Genomic DNA, 16,080 nt, shown 5'->3' with positions numbered 1-16,080 from the left:
TACATGATTTCCCTCTGTAAAAATGATAAATAGAAACAATGCTGTTTTGGTTGAAAATGTTTAACCTCGGGTTTTTTCCTCTCTCGGTAGCACATATATTCAACTTGAATCTGACACCACGCAAAAGTAAGCAATGTCTATTGGCGACGTTGGACACGTTGCTAGGAACAGTAGAAAATGTCACTATAAAATGTAAATCATTTCATGATCGAAAGGACAGAGGTATGCACGGAAACAAGTACAAAGGATCTTGTCGAAGGTTTGTACATGAGCACGCTGAAACCTTCTTTGGCGTTGCCGTAACAATCGCATAAATGACTGATGACGTAACTTGTATACGTATGAGATTGCTAGCACGCGAGGTGCGGGGGAAAGGGGTTTTCTGTCGCTTTCATGGTTGGTTCACTCCTACAGCACGTCCATGTGTAGCTCAACCCACTGATATACTTGTCGTTATTTCCACAAAGATATTACACCCAGTCGACCAGTCCATATCTTTTCCTGTTACTGGCGTGCACAATGTTTCAGTGAGTGAATATGGTTTTACTCATTTTAATTACTCGGGTTCGATTGTTTTAACTGGTGAAATTCACTTTTAAATTTTCACAATTTCTGAGTGAGTGAGTTTAGTTTTATGTCGCACTCAGCAATATTCCAGCTATCTCTAAATACCCCAGACCAGACAATCCAGTGATCAACAGCATCGATCAACGCAATTGGGAACCGATGACATGTGTCAACCAAGTCAGCGACGCTGACCACCCGATCCCGTTAGTCGCCTCTTACGACAAGCATAGTCGCCTTTTATGGTAAGCATGGGTTGCTGAACCCCGAACCTTTACGCAAGAAAAAAAGGCGACAAAAACATTACTCACTGATTTTCTCCTGTTTTTTAGTCGATTTGCCTATGGCGAACTGCAGTTATAACAAAAGTTGCTTTTATCTTTGATACTTGATGGTATTGGGCGAAAGGTTAGCCAGGTGGTTTAAACGTTCGCTCGTGACACCGAAGACCCGGGTTCGATTCCTCACATGGATACAATGTGTTGAGCCCATTTCTAGTGCCACCCGCCCTGATATTGCTGGAATATTGCTTATAGCGGCGTAAAGCATTTCACTAACAAATAAAATTGATCTCGGATGTCACAGTGTTTTAAATTTTGATTGAAAACGAAAGTAACGAGGGGGGACATTTAATATCGTCTCACCACCAGCAATACCAACTATCTAACATGGGCATACATTAGTATTCCAGCTTAGATTTAATGTTTTGCCATTTTATGGCTAAAAGCAGCGTAAAACCATACTCACACATTCAATGACTTTATAGCATACTCTTGGTTGCAAAAGCCTGCATTTGTCGAAGTCTACTGTTTTCCCATATTTTAAAGCCTGCATTTGTCGAAGTCTACTGTTTTGCTGTATTTTAAAGCCTGCATTTGTCGAAGTCTACTGTTTTCTCGTATTTTAAACACATACGTCGTTTATATACATGCCTAATCGACAGCAGTATATATCCGCCAATCAGCAATTACTGTTCGAACAGGCCTAACGGATTTAAGTAGGTCTTACAGGTATATGTTGGTCATAGTTCGCTCACTTGACATCTCGAAAGTCACAGGTGAATATCGCGTTCCAAGGGGTGGTCATGACATCGGAATATGTATCTTGGGCAGAACACGGACGATAATGTTGATTTTAACACTCGTGTTAGGATTTCAAAAGCATTCAATTAAGCACGAGTGTCATTCACACAGTCATGACATGTATTGCTTAACTCATATGCTTAGGACAGGTTTCTTTCTTTTTTGGTTTTCAAATATTCTGATGAAACGTTTTGCTCGGAGTACACGAGCCAACGTAAATTTCAGATAACGTTTTTTTCTCATCTAAAGGTTACCTGAAAGCCGCTGTTGTTTTGCCGAGGTAATGTAAGCATGATTGAAAAAGCTTGTGTTGTTGCATAACCTGCCGTTCTCAGTTTTACCATTTATGTTCGAAAACCTTCGTGGCGGACTATTGAGTGGCAGGAGGCCAAATAGATGCATATATACTGAACCGCAAAAGAAACTACACCCTACAAAAACTTTTGCCAGATATGCTTCATCTGAAGTTCAATCATTTTTTCACATTTTATATGTCGGCTACATCATGTTCGTGGCCAATGTTCAAGAAAATTTGGTTTCAGATTCTGTATTTGATGCAAAACCATGTCGTCAAAACTCGGTTACTTGAGTAATGATGGGACCAGGTTTTATACGTATTTCATGAAAATGTCAATACTCGTGCATTTCGAGGTGTCATCCCCATAAGAAGAGCACCGAATCATTCGCTGTTGGACAGTGGCGACATGCTACGATTGTCAAGGGAACAGGGGGACCAAGCTTTAGGAAGACTGAAAGACCGCAAAACATATTGTCAGCCATTTTTTGTTCATGTTCGAACAATATACCGCCTGCAAAACCACTAGAAGCAAACCCGACCTTCGTCGCAGTGGAAGTTTGAGCCAGGATCGGCAGATTGTCCGTCATCACTTGCAAAATCGTTTCACCTGGGCTACGGAAACTGTACGGACAACCATTAGCAATCACCAATCAACGTCGACCAATCAACGTCGACGAAGTGCGGAGGCGTTTGAGACAGAGAAACTTCAGATGTCGCAAGCATTACCGGGGTCAGATCCTCACTGTTCGACATCGTCGTGTTCGTCTCCAGTGGGTCACGCATCATCGGAATTGGCGGTCACCGGGAGTGGCGAACTAGTCTTCTCCGATGAAAGCATGACTGATAGCAGTGTGAGAGTGTGGCGACGACGCGTTTTGCAGATGATTGTGTCCTGGAAAAAGACTCGTGAGGAGGTCCGAGCATAATGGTGCTCTCGCTCACAAACTAGGCCCGATGGTGTTCCAGAATATTGGTTCTGGTAGAGGAAATGGTGCAACATCTGCCCGCTACATTGATCAAGCGCTGAGACCCTTCGTCATGCCACATTTTGGCGTCGTGGAAACCACGTCTTCCAGCTGGACAACGCGCGTGCCCATACAACCAGATCAGCGAGAGACTTTCTCCGTCAACACGGCATGAAAACCCGTCAATGGCTTGCCCTCACTCCAGACTTAAACCCGATAGAACACTTATGGGACCACATTCAGAGGAAGCTCAATGATGTGCAACCAAGGCCGACAACTGCAGCTGAACTCTCTCATGTGTATCATCGAGTCTGGGCGCAAGATCCTCTGATCTTCATCAACCGTATCACCCACTCCATGTACGGACAATGCAACCCTGTTGTCAACGCTCAGGAAGGCCATATACGTTTTTGACTTTCGGATCGCACTGTCGCGCCACCTGTCATCATTTTGACTTTTGAATTTTTTGTGATTTTTTTTGTGGTTCAGTGTACTCTCTGGCTAAACGCTGTATACCTTCTACCCTCCAATGTTTAGGGTTGGTGGATATTTAAACCAATTTTGCGATGTCCAGCACGATGACGGTGGATAGCTTAATGTTGTTGTGGGAAGGGAAATTTAGAGGTGGATCTATGTCCGGAATATAATTATAGTAATCTGCAGGACTTTCATATTCGTCTGGATACGACTGGTCGTGCTACTATTAAAATCACAGTATTCCCAGAAATTACATTCTGTGTGTTACATTATGTAGTAAGGCACTCAATACCCAACATGTGTCAACCAAGTCAGCGAGCCTGACCACCTGATCCCTATTCCACCCCGGGACCTTCACGGGTCTGAACACAAGAAGGGGACAGGGAGGCCAAGGAAGTTCAGTACTACGGATCGCCGCACCGTTAATGTAATCTGGCTGAAAGAAATTGAAAATTAAGATTTGGATAATGTTTTCTTTTCTGATGAAAGTTCTGTCTGGCTTTTTATCTGAACTGTGTGAAATTTGGACAATAGCTACCGTGAAGCCCATCCACCAATGACCTAAACCAGGGTTTCAAAAAACCATCGCCCGAACCCCGGGACAAGTCTGTTTTCATTTCGGGCAATCAAATACATGTAATAGTTTTTTCACTCGTCCGTGGACTACTAGATAATTTATGCCCACTGTTTCAAACTGCATATAAACGTTGATTTCATTCCATATCTACTGAAAATGTACCAACACTGATAGTATAATTTATCTTTTTTCATATTTATCACTTCTCAATAAATAGCCTACTAAACATTAATATCAAGTACCATGTTGATTTATTCATTTATACTTACAAAATCATAATTATGTCATGAAAAACTTGCCACAGGGCAAGTGGCTTTTAATTTTTCTATTTTTGAACTCCTGAAAACATAGGCCTGAATTTCACATGTAAGGTGGGATATCATCACTTGGAGTGACGCCGTTGTGTATTTTCTCTGGAAATATTGCGAAGGAACGACATGTTGACATGGTCGTCGGAGGAAAATGTTCAAGTCCTAGACTGGTCCAGCTACAGCCCAGATCGTAACGCTATTGAAAATGTGTGTGGACTATGAATGAAGGACAACATATGCCAAAAGAACAAAGAAGTATTGAGAACATGAAGAAAGAAGTGGTCGGATATTGGGATACGCTGTCACTCGATTTTCGACTTTGATCCGTAGTGTACCTAGGCGCATCCACCCGAGTATTGCAGGGTAAGGAGGTCCTACAAAGTATTGAAAAAAACCACTCAGACTGTGAGAGACCCATATGTCAACATATTCATTTGAGTAAAGTGTATATTCATGTACTAGATATTTGGCGAAACAGCTTTCTCAATAATGTCTGGAAGTGCCTTCTGGAAATATTTTCTACTAGTCGTAACACCGCCATTTAATTACAAGTCGTTTAATCTCACCATAATTATTACATATGTAATTTTAATTACTAGTCCCACCATCACCAAGTGATTGCTATTAGTCGTGTTGTTGTTAATATGCTGATTTATGATATTCGGGATCCAAACTCAGTGCTTCAAGGGATTAATATGGGAGGTACCCATGACACGAGTGTAAGCTTTAATATCTTAGAGCAGTACAACTTACAGGGCAACAGTAATGATTATATACTGGTCAGTTTCAACATGTTTACGAGAAAGTCCAGCCTAAAAAGCACACACTAAGCTGTGCTTTGAGCCTATCACAAACCCTTTGACATTTTTATCAGTCGGATGGCTGCTCTCAATGCTTTAGGACACGATTAAGCGCGACCTGTGCAGAGGGGACACTCGTGAAGTGTTATCGATGGCTTGATAACTTTGAACTATCGTCTAAACTACCGTTCACTTCATTAGAAAGTCCTGTCACCATTTATATGCCCTCTGATTAGAGATGAAATATGGCCAAATGGCACACATTAAACCTGAGCTGGAATATTCACGTGTGCCAGTTTAGATGGTTGGTATTCGGGGTGGGGAAAAAGATATTAAGTGTTGTCCATCGTTACTTTAAATTTAAAACATGCGACATCCGAGTTCACTGTTGAGATACAGATAAATTTTCAAAAGTTTTCTCAGGAAATGACATAGGAGATATACTTTTACGCTAGTTTTAGCAGTATTCCAGCAATATCACTGCGGGACACCAGAACTGTGCGTCACACTTTTAACCCTATGGGGAATTGAACCAGGGTCTTCGGCGTGACGAGCAAATTCGTTAACCACTACGCTACTCAACCGCCCCTTTTGGCTTTACGTTTAGTGTTTCCGACCAGCAGGTTCTAATTCGTCTAAGTGACGGTTACTATTGTGTCACTGCAACAGCGACACAGAAAGATTACAATCCACACGTCCATATCTTACTGCGAAGTAAATGTTCAAAGAGACTATCGATGAACACCTTCCTTATTGCCGCCATGCTTTATGTTCCATCGTCTGCCATCTGCTCTGCACGTGCAGTGGCATGAAGTGCCCGGATTATTTGCGACATCTGGTATTTGTATACGTTACTGTCAACTAGATTCGTTATAATTCAACTACACTATTACCATGCAGACTAACAGCATTTGAAGGTCAATGTTTTAATGTAGGTTTGTATATGAAATTTTATGTGTTCTCAATTCCATGTCATAATTTCAGATTCCGCAACATGGCGTTGCTGTCTATTGTCGTCTGTTTGTGTCTGGGTTTAACGGAAGGTGCAAGTGATCGAGGTGGGTGTGTGACTTGCGATACATATTCTTGTAAATAAGATGTAGCGGTTCCTTTTACAACACTGAATCAGGATCCTCCACGGGCCTGTGGGTTCTCCCACATGGATTCAGTGTACAAAAATCTTTCCTAAGAATGAAGGTTTTTATGAATATCAACTTCTTTATTATGAGAACACATCGATCACTGATGAAGGAGTAAGCATTAGCTCCGAAACGTTGTGTTCTCATAATAAAGAAGTTGATATCCATAAAAATCTTCATTCTTATGTATTTCACTTCTAAATGCCCTTCAAAGACTTAAAAATCTTGCCTGGTGTCACCCTCCGTGATGTCGCTGGAATGTCACACTCATTCACTAACTCACTTTGATTAAGCTGTGTAATGCAGCGTTAATGCACCTGGAATTAATACAGTTACAGTTGGAATTCGTCCATCCTTTCAACCAAGGCAGCTGCAAGCAATGTTCAAAGACTACCATATTTTGGGGACGGTGGGCTGTCAAATATTCACCGAGGATTCTCGCTGCTACCTCCCATCTCCCTGTTGTGCATGAATATTACATTAAGCCACGTAAAACGAAACACCACGATCTGGGTTAGAATTGGTCTTAGGCAACAACCCATGCTTGTCGTAAGACACAACTAACGGGATCAGGCGGTCAGATTCGCTGACTTGCTTGACACGTCATCGGTTCCCAATTGAGCAGATCCCAATATTTTCAGACCGTCGCCATATAGCTGGAATACTGCTGAGTGCGCCGTTAAACAACAAGCAAACAAACAGATTCTGGATGAAAATGCTCTGTTATGACACTGGCAGTGTGTGTATTCGCAGAACATTCCGTCCACCACGATTTCCGGTACCCATTCATCATTGATGCAGCAGAGCAGGAGTTCGAAGGTCGTGTGTGTTCCACCATGGAACTGTTTGCTCTCATTCCTGTGGAACCGGAGGACCTGGACAAGGACCTGCGGGGCGGGGCCTGTGTCACCCGCGTGGAGCAATATCTCAAGATTGACGTGCGAAATGTGTCGTGGGTAAGCCGGTGGTTAGCTGGAGTTGTGAAGTGTCCTTTAGTGTAATCCCGTTATTATTTCTTGTTGAGAATCCCATGATTATCTCCTGTTGTAGAATCCAATGATTATCTCATGTTGTAGAGTCTCACCACTATGTTCTGTTGTAGAATCCAATGATTATCTCATGTTGTAGAGTCTCACCATTATGTTCTGGTGTAGAATCCCATGATTATCTCATGTTGTAGAATCTCACCATTATATTCTGTTGTAGAATCCCATGATTATCTCATGTTGTAGAATCTCACCATTATGTTCTGTTGTAGAATCTCATGGCTATCTCCTGTTATAGAATCCTATCACGATCTCCTGATCTAGAATCCCACCATTACGTCCTGTTGTAGAATCCAATCATTATTTCCTGTTGCAGAATCCCATCATTATCATCTCTTGTAGAATCCCACCATTACGTCCTGTTGTAGAATCCCACCATTATCATCTCTTGTAGAATTCTATCATTTTCTCCTGTTGTAGAATCCAGTCATTATCTTCACTTGTAGAATCCCACCATTACGTCCTGTTCTAGAATCCAATCATTATCATCTCTTGTAGAATCCCACCATTACGTCCTGTTGTAGAATCCAATCATTGTTATCTTTTGTAGAATCCAATCATTATTTCCTGTTGTAGAATCCCATCATTATCATCTCTTGTAGAATCCCACCATTACGTCCTGTTGTAGAATCCCACCATTATCATCTCTTGTAGAATCCCACCATTACGCCCTGTTGTAGAATCCAATCATTATCATCTCTTGTAGACTTCTATCATTTTCTCCTGTTGTAGAATCCCATCATTATCTTCACTTGTAGAATCCCACCATTACGTCCTGTTGTAGAATCCAATCATTATTTCCTGTTGTAGAATCCCACCATTACGTCCTGTTGTAGAATCCAATCATTATCATCTCTTGTAGCATCCCACCATTACGTCCTGTTGTAGAATCCCACCATTATCATCTCTTGTAGAATTCTATCATTTTCTCCTGTTGTAGAATCCAATCATTATCATCTCTTGTAGAATCCCACCATTACGTCCTGTTGTAGAATCCCACCATTATCTTCACTTGTAGCATCCCACCATTACGTCCTGTTGTAGAATCCAATCATTATTATCTCTTGTAGAATCCCACCATTACGTCCTGTTGTAGAATCCAATCATTATCATCTCTTGTAGAATCCCACCATTACGTCCTGTTGTAGAATCCCACCATTATCATCTCTTGTAGAATTCCATCATTTTCTCCTGTTGTAGAATCCAGTCATTATCTTCACTTGTAGAATCCCACCATTACGTCCTGTTGTAGAATCCAAACATTATCATTTCTTGTAGAATCCCACCATTACGTCCTGTTGTAGAATCCAATCATTATCATCTCTTGTAGAATCCCACCATTACGTCCTGTTGTAGAATCCAATCATCATCATCTCTTGTAGAATTCTATCATTTTCTCCTGTTGTAGAATCCCATCATTATCATATCTTGTAGAATCCCACCATTACGTCCTGTTGTAGAATCCAATCATTATCATCTCTTGTAGAATTCTATCATTTTCTCCTGTTGTAGAATCCAGTCATTATCATCTCTTGTAGAATCCCACCATTACGTCCTGTTGTAGAATCCCACCATTATCTTCACTTGTAGAATCCCAGCATTACGTCCTGTTGTAGAATCCAATCATTATCATCTCTTGTAGAATCCCACCATTACGTCCTGTTGAAGAATCCCACCATTATCATCTCTTGCAGGATTCTATCATTTTCTCCTGTTGTAGAATCCAGTCATTATCTTCACTTGTAGAATCCCACCATTACGTCCTGTTGTAGAATCCAATCATTGTCATTTCTTGTAGAATCCCACCACTACGTCCCGTTGTAGAATCCCATCATTATCATCTCTTGTAGCATCCCACCATTACGCCCTGTTGTAGAATCCAATCATTATCATCTCTTGTAGAATTCTATCATTTTCTCCTGTTGTAAAATCCCATCATTATCTTCACTTGTAGAATCCCACCATTACGTCCTGTTGTAGAATCCCACCATTATCTTCACTTGTAGAATCCCACCATTACGTCCTGTTGTAGAATCCAATCATTATCATCTCTTGTAGAATCCCACCATTACGTCCTGTTGTAGAATCCAATCATTATCATCTCTTGTAGAATCCCACCATTACGTCCTGTTGTAGAATCCCACCATTATCATCTCTTGTAGAATTCTATCATTTTCTCCTGTTGTAGAATCCCATCATTATCATATCTTGTAGAATCCCACCATTACGTCCTGTTGTAGAATCCAATCATTATCATCTCTTGTAGAATTCTATCATTTTCTCCTGTTGTAGAATCCAGTCATTATCATCTCTTGTAGAATCCCACCATTACGTCCTGTTGTAGAATCCCACCATTATCTTCACTTGTAGAATCCCACCATTACGTCCTGTTGTAGAATCCAATCATTATCATCTCTTATAGAATCCCACCATTACGTCCTGTTGTAGAATCCAATCATTATCATCTCTTGTAGAATCCCACCATTACGTCCTGTTGAAGAATCCCACCATTATCATCTCTTGCAGGATTCTATCATTTTCTCCTGTTGTAGAATCCAGTCATTATCTTCACTTGTAGAATCCCACCATTACGTCCTGTTGTAGAATCCAATCATTATCATTTCTTGTAGAATCCCACCACTACGTCCCGTTGTAGAATCCCATCATTATCATCTCTTGTAGAATCCCACCATTACGTCCTGTTGTAGAATCCAATCATTATCATCTCTTGTAGAATTCTATCATTTTCTCCTGTTGTAAAATCCCATCATTATCTTCACTTGTAGAATCCCACCATTACGTCCTGTTGTAGAATCCCACCATTATCTTCACTTGTAGAATCCCACCATTACGTCCTGTTGTAGAATCCAATCATTATCATCTCTTGTAGAATCCCACCACTACGTCCTGTTGTAGAATCCAATCATTATCATCTCTTGTAGAATCCCACCATTACGTCCTGTTGTAGAATCCCACCATTATCATCTCTTGTAGAATTCTATCATTTTCTCCTGTTGTAGAATCCAGTCATTATCTTCACATGTAGAATCCCACCATTACGTCCTGTTGTAGAATCCAATCATTATCATTTCTTGTAGAATCCCACCATTACGTCCTGTTGTAGAATCCAATCATTATCATCTCTTGTAGAATCCCACCATTACGTCCTGTTGTAGAATCCAATCATTATCATCTCTTGTAGAATTCTATCATTTCTCCTGTTGTAGAATCCCACCATTATCATCTCTTGTAGAATCCCACCATTACGTCCTGTTGTAGAATCCCACCATTATCATCTCTTGTAGAATTCTGTCATTTTCTCCTGTTGTAGAATCCAATCATTATCATCTCTTGTAGAATCCCACCATTACGTCCTGTTGTAGAATCCCACCATTATCATCTCTTGTAGAATTCCATCATTTTCTCCTGTTGTAGAATCCAGTCATTATCTTCACTTGTAGAATCCCACCATTACGTCCTGTTGTAGAATCCAAACATTATCATTTCTTGTAGAATCCCACCATTACGTCCTGTTGTAGAATCCAATCATTATCATCTCTTGTAGAATCCCACCATTACGTCCTGTTGTAGAATCCAATCATTATCATCTCTTGTAGAATTCTATCATTTACTCCTGTTGTAGAATCCCATCATTATCATATCTTGTAGAATCCCACCATTACGTCCTGTTGTAGAATCCAATCATTATCATCTCTTGTAGAATTCTATCATTTTCTCCTGTTGTAGAATCCAGTCATTATCATCTCTTGTAGAATCCCACCATTACGTCCTGTTGTAGAATCCCACCATTATCTTCACTTGTAGAATCCCAGCATTACGTCCTGTTGTAGAATCCAATCATTATCATCTCTTGTAGAATCCCACCATTACGTCCTGTTGTAGAATCCCATCATTATCATCTCTTGTAGAATCCCACCATTACGTCCTGTTGTAGAATCCCACCATTATTATCTCTTGTAGAATCCCACCACTACGTCCTGTTGTAGAATCCAATCATTGTCATCTCTTGTAGAATCCCACTATTATCATCTCTTGTAGAATTCTATCATTTTCTCCTGTTGTAGAATCCAGTCATTATCTTCACTTGTAGAATCCCACCATTACGTCCTGTTGTAGAATCCAATCATTATCATTTCTTGTAGAATCCCACCATTACGTCCTGTTGTAGAATCCAATCATTATCATCTCTTGTAGAATTCTATCATTTCTCCTGTTGTAGAATCCCACCATTATCATCTCTTGTAGAATCCCACCATTACGTCCTGTTGTAGAATCCCACCATTATCATCTCTTGTAGAATTCTATCATTTTCTCCTGTTGTAGAATCCAATCATTATCATCTCTTGTAGAATCCCACCATTACGTCCTGTTGTAGAATCCCATCATTATCATCTCTTGTAGAATCCCACCATTACGTCCTGTTGTAGAATCCAATCATTATCATCTCTTGTAGAATTCTATCATTTTCTCCTGTTGTAGAATCCAGTCATTATCTTCACTTGTAGAATCCCACCATTACGCCCTTTTGTAGAATCCAATCATTATCATCTCTTGTAGAATCCCACCATTACGTCCTGTTGTAGAATCCAATCATTATCATCTCTTGTAGAATCCCACCATTACGTCCTGTTGTAGAATCCCACCATTATCATCTCTTGTAGAATTCTATCATTTTCTCCTGTTGTAGAATCCAGTCATTATCTTCACTTGTAGAATCCCACCATTACGTCCTGTTGTAGAATCCCACCATTACCCCCTATCCCTCGTTATCTCCAATTGTAGAATCCCATCATTTTCTCCTGTTTCCCAGTTCCATCGTTATCTCCTTGTTGAATCCCACCATTATCTCCTGATGTAGAATCCCATCGTTATCTCCTGTTTCCCAGTTCCATCGTTATTCAAGCATGTTGCCCAGTTGTCTCCGTTTCGTCTCAAAGACTTATGCATAAACGAAAATACACAAATAAGTGGTTGGGTGGATTTGTTTCCCAAAAAGCAGCATATTTTAAACAGAGTAAAACAAATTGTGCAAGTGTTGCTTAAAAGTATCATAATTCCTGAATATTGTAGAACCCTGATATCATTCACCACAAGAAGGTGGACAGACCGAGAACAACCACCACCACAACCCTCATGCCCCCTCATGGTGGCACCAAGCGCCCACAAGGCACTGTCATCGACCTCCCCGACGGTGTAGAGTTTGACGTCCTCAACACCGAACTCATCGACGTGGATGACGCCTACTTCCTTGTCGTCAGTAATCCCGATGCCATGAAGGAAAAGAAGGAAATACAGTTCTACGTAAGTCGCTGCACTTGATAAATTGGTACTTGTTTAACGCCGTGCACAACAATATTACAGCTATATGGCGGCGCTCTGTAAATAATCGACTCTGGACCTGACAATACAATCGATCTAGGGCTGGGATGACGCGTGTCAACAAAGTCAGCGAGCCTGACTACCCGATCCTTACACACCTCTTACGACAAGTATTGGTCCCTGAAGACCAATTCCAACACGGATCGTCACTGGTGTCTGCCCGTTGGATGAAATCCAAGCTAACATAGCCTTCATCTGTTTCAGGTTGTCCTTGTGACGTCAGAAACTAATCAGATTGTGTCCAACCCCCTGCCATTCGCCGTGAGGGTGGATCACCCCCCAGACGAGGGCCGACCCCACGGTGCAGCGTTATTTGCAGGCGTCCTCGTCCTCGTCATCATCCTCATCGCCTTCCTCATCCCCATCACCGTCTGCGTTAAACGGCGACGAAGGGCAGGCAAACCTGTTTGTTCGTGTGGAAGCCAGGATGTCGAAAAGAACGAGCGCAAAGGTCACGTGAATAATGGTTACGTCACCGACACACGTGACGTCAGGACTGACTCGTCAGCTTCATCAGCTGATCCACATCAGACGATTGGGAGTCACCAACTTAGAAGTGTCGCGAAACTGAACTTCGAGCCAACATGGCTGGATCCTCATTATAAAGAAATGGATGAAAAGCCAGGTACCAGTGTCCAACCGGATACATCTGACAGGATAGCAGACTGCAGATTGTAATGACTACGCACACACAGAATATGCTTCACATCTATTGTCTGAAACCGGAAGTTCGCACGATGCAGTGACCAGTGACCATCAATTCAACAACAGATGACATTGCTCATATTTAAGAAAAGACAATAGTGCATTCCCCTACAAGTTGGGAATACAAATGAAGGGAGGGTGAATTTAGTTTTAGGCTGCACTCAACAATATTTCAGCCCTGTGGCGGCGGCCTGTAAATAATCGGGTCTGGACCAGATAATCAAGTGATCTACAGCATTAGCATCGATCTGCGCAACTGAAAAATGATAGCATGTGTCAGCCAGTCATCGAACCTGACTATCCCATCTCGTTAGTCGCCTCTTATGACAAGCATTGGTTACCGAAGATCAATTTCGACCCGGATCTTCACGGGTCACATAAGGGGTGAGTGAGTTTAGTTTTACGCCGCACTCAGCAATATTCCAGTCATATGGCGGCGGTCTGTAAATAATCGAGTCTGGACCAGACAATCCAGTGATCCACAACATGAGCATCGATCTGCGCAATTGGGAATTTAACCGATGACGTGTGTCAACCAAGTCTGACCACCCGATCCCGTTAGTCGCCTCTTACGACAAGCATAGTCGCCTTTTGTGACAAGCATGGGTTGCTGAAGGCCTATTCTATACATAAGGAATATGCTGAGCAGGTTCTAGTACATTGAACGGGACGCACGAACACTTGCCACTATAATGGTAGAATGACTGGTACGGCTGATGTGATTGTAAAATGAGGAAGGGTTGGCGTCTGGAACTGTTACAACAAGCTTCCATTATTTTGCTCTTCCGCCACCAGTGACTTCTTCAAGTTTAAACAACCGGTCTCAAAATAGCTCATGGACGAAATGCCATACATCGTGTTAACAACAATGGTTTTTTTTCATAGATAAACCTGGCATTCATGTACAGTGAGACCCCGGATATCCGGTCACATTCGTTTATGTGCAAATCGTCCGGATAGCTGAATATACGGCTATCTGGATTTCTGTCATATATGCGTTGTTGTTGACACGGTAGCAAGCTAACAAGTTTGGGTTAAAATCACTTCCAAGACAGCATGGTCGTTTTGATTTGCCATTTACAATTCCCTCTGTGTCAGATGGCCGACTCATTACCACCCATACCCAGCTGATCGGTCATTCCTTCAGATTGCTAGTAGCAGACTCTGTTTCGTGTCAAAACACATGGACACTCGCGCTTCAACCAGTCACTTTTATAACTCTGTGTCAGATGGCCGACTCATCACCACCCATACCCAGCTGATCGGTCATTCCTCCAGATTGCTAGTAGCAGACTCTGTTTCGTGTCAAAACACATGGACACTCGCGCTTCAACCAGTCACTTTTATAACTCTGTGTCAGATGGCCGACTCATCACCACCCATACCCAGCTGATCGGTCATTCCTCCAGATTGCTAGTAGCAGACTCTGTTTCGTGTCAAAACACATGGACACTCGCGCTTCAACCAGTCACTTTTATAACTCTGTGTCAGATGGCCGACTCATCACCACCCATACCCAGCTGATCGGTCATTCCTCCAGATTGCTAGTAGCAGACTCTGTTTCGTGTCAAAACACATGGACACTCGCGCTTCAGCCAGTCACTTTTATGACTCTGTGTCAGATGGCCGACTCATCACCACCCATACCCAGCTGATAGGTCATTACTCCAGATTGCTAGTCACTTTTATAACGAGGTTTCCGGATATCCGGGGTCTCGCTGTGTACACCCCTAATAACAACTCTTGTTTGATATCAAATGTGATGTCAAATGTGTTGCTTACTTATTATCGTCTTGTTCAGGAAAGGAAGAAGAGAAGTACGGCCAATAGTCGATCCATGCACCCATGTTACTATTAATAATCAAGTTGCTTCGTTATGTTTCGTGTGAAATGCCTTCAAACCACGCACGTGTGTATTGGGAAATGACTGTCACTTTTTTGTTTTCGCTGAACAGTTCGGAAGAAACATTGGGCGAGACAGTCAGTTTAACGTGCGGTCATTTGTCTCATCAGAATGTTAAAGTCTGTTCCATTTATATCTCAATATCTACTTGACGTTCAAAAAAAAAGTACTCACCTGTGTTAGGGGTTTATTTTCGACAAAGTGTTTCAAATAGTGATTTTAGTGTGTTCGGGCTATGTGTGCATGTTGCAAAAACAAAAGACAAAGTGACAATTTTCACTGGAGCACATATTAGTGATAAATCCGGACACCACGAATATAGATCAGAATGTGGAAACTTAGCATTGATATTCCATAAATTGTGGCGTAATATATATTTGACATAAAAATGTCGAGTCGGAGAATGTTTCAGCTGACCATCCTAATAATGTCCTATTTGAAGAGATACAATTATTTAAAAATGTTTCTTTAGCCATATACTTTCTAAATTTTGAATAAACCTATACAAATATAGACAATAAGTAATATATTGTGTGGTTCGGTCAACGGCAGGAGGCTGTTCTCCAATTTCTGTTTTTAAAGTGAGCGACTGAGTGAAGTTTTACGCCACGCCCAGCAATACTCCAGCTATATGGCGACGGTCTGTAAATAATCGAGTTTGGACCAGACAATCCAGTGATCAAAATCATGAGCATGGACCTGCGCAAGTGGGAAACAATGACGTGTCAACTGAAGTCAGCGAGTCTTGACTACCCGATTCTGTTACGACAAGCATAGTCGCCTTTTATGACAAGCATGGGTTGCTGAAGACTT

The 16,080-nt window shown here is 41.6% G+C and overlaps 1 protein-coding gene across 1 annotated transcript in view; it reads left to right on the top strand.

Moving 5' to 3' along the window:
- LOC137268109 (uncharacterized) overlaps window positions 1–15,792 on the top strand; it is a 29,787-nt gene extending 13,995 nt beyond the window's left edge. The window contains exons 2-5 of the mRNA XM_067802630.1: window positions 6,059–6,132; window positions 6,967–7,169; window positions 12,351–12,581; window positions 12,864–15,792. Of these exons, the coding sequence (XP_067658731.1) occupies window positions 6,069–6,132; window positions 6,967–7,169; window positions 12,351–12,581; window positions 12,864–13,337 (972 nt within the window). The 5' untranslated portion in view covers window positions 6,059–6,068 and the 3' untranslated portion in view covers window positions 13,338–15,792. The remainder of the gene's footprint in view (window positions 1–6,058; window positions 6,133–6,966; window positions 7,170–12,350; window positions 12,582–12,863) is intronic.
- The last annotated feature ends 288 nt before the right edge of the window (window positions 15,793–16,080 follow it).

Source organism: Haliotis asinina, chromosome 16 (assembly GCF_037392515.1).
Source record: "Haliotis asinina isolate JCU_RB_2024 chromosome 16, JCU_Hal_asi_v2, whole genome shotgun sequence".
Classification (NCBI taxonomy): domain Eukaryota; kingdom Metazoa; phylum Mollusca; class Gastropoda; order Lepetellida; family Haliotidae; genus Haliotis; species Haliotis asinina.
This window is presented reverse-complemented; position numbering and strand designations above follow the sequence as displayed.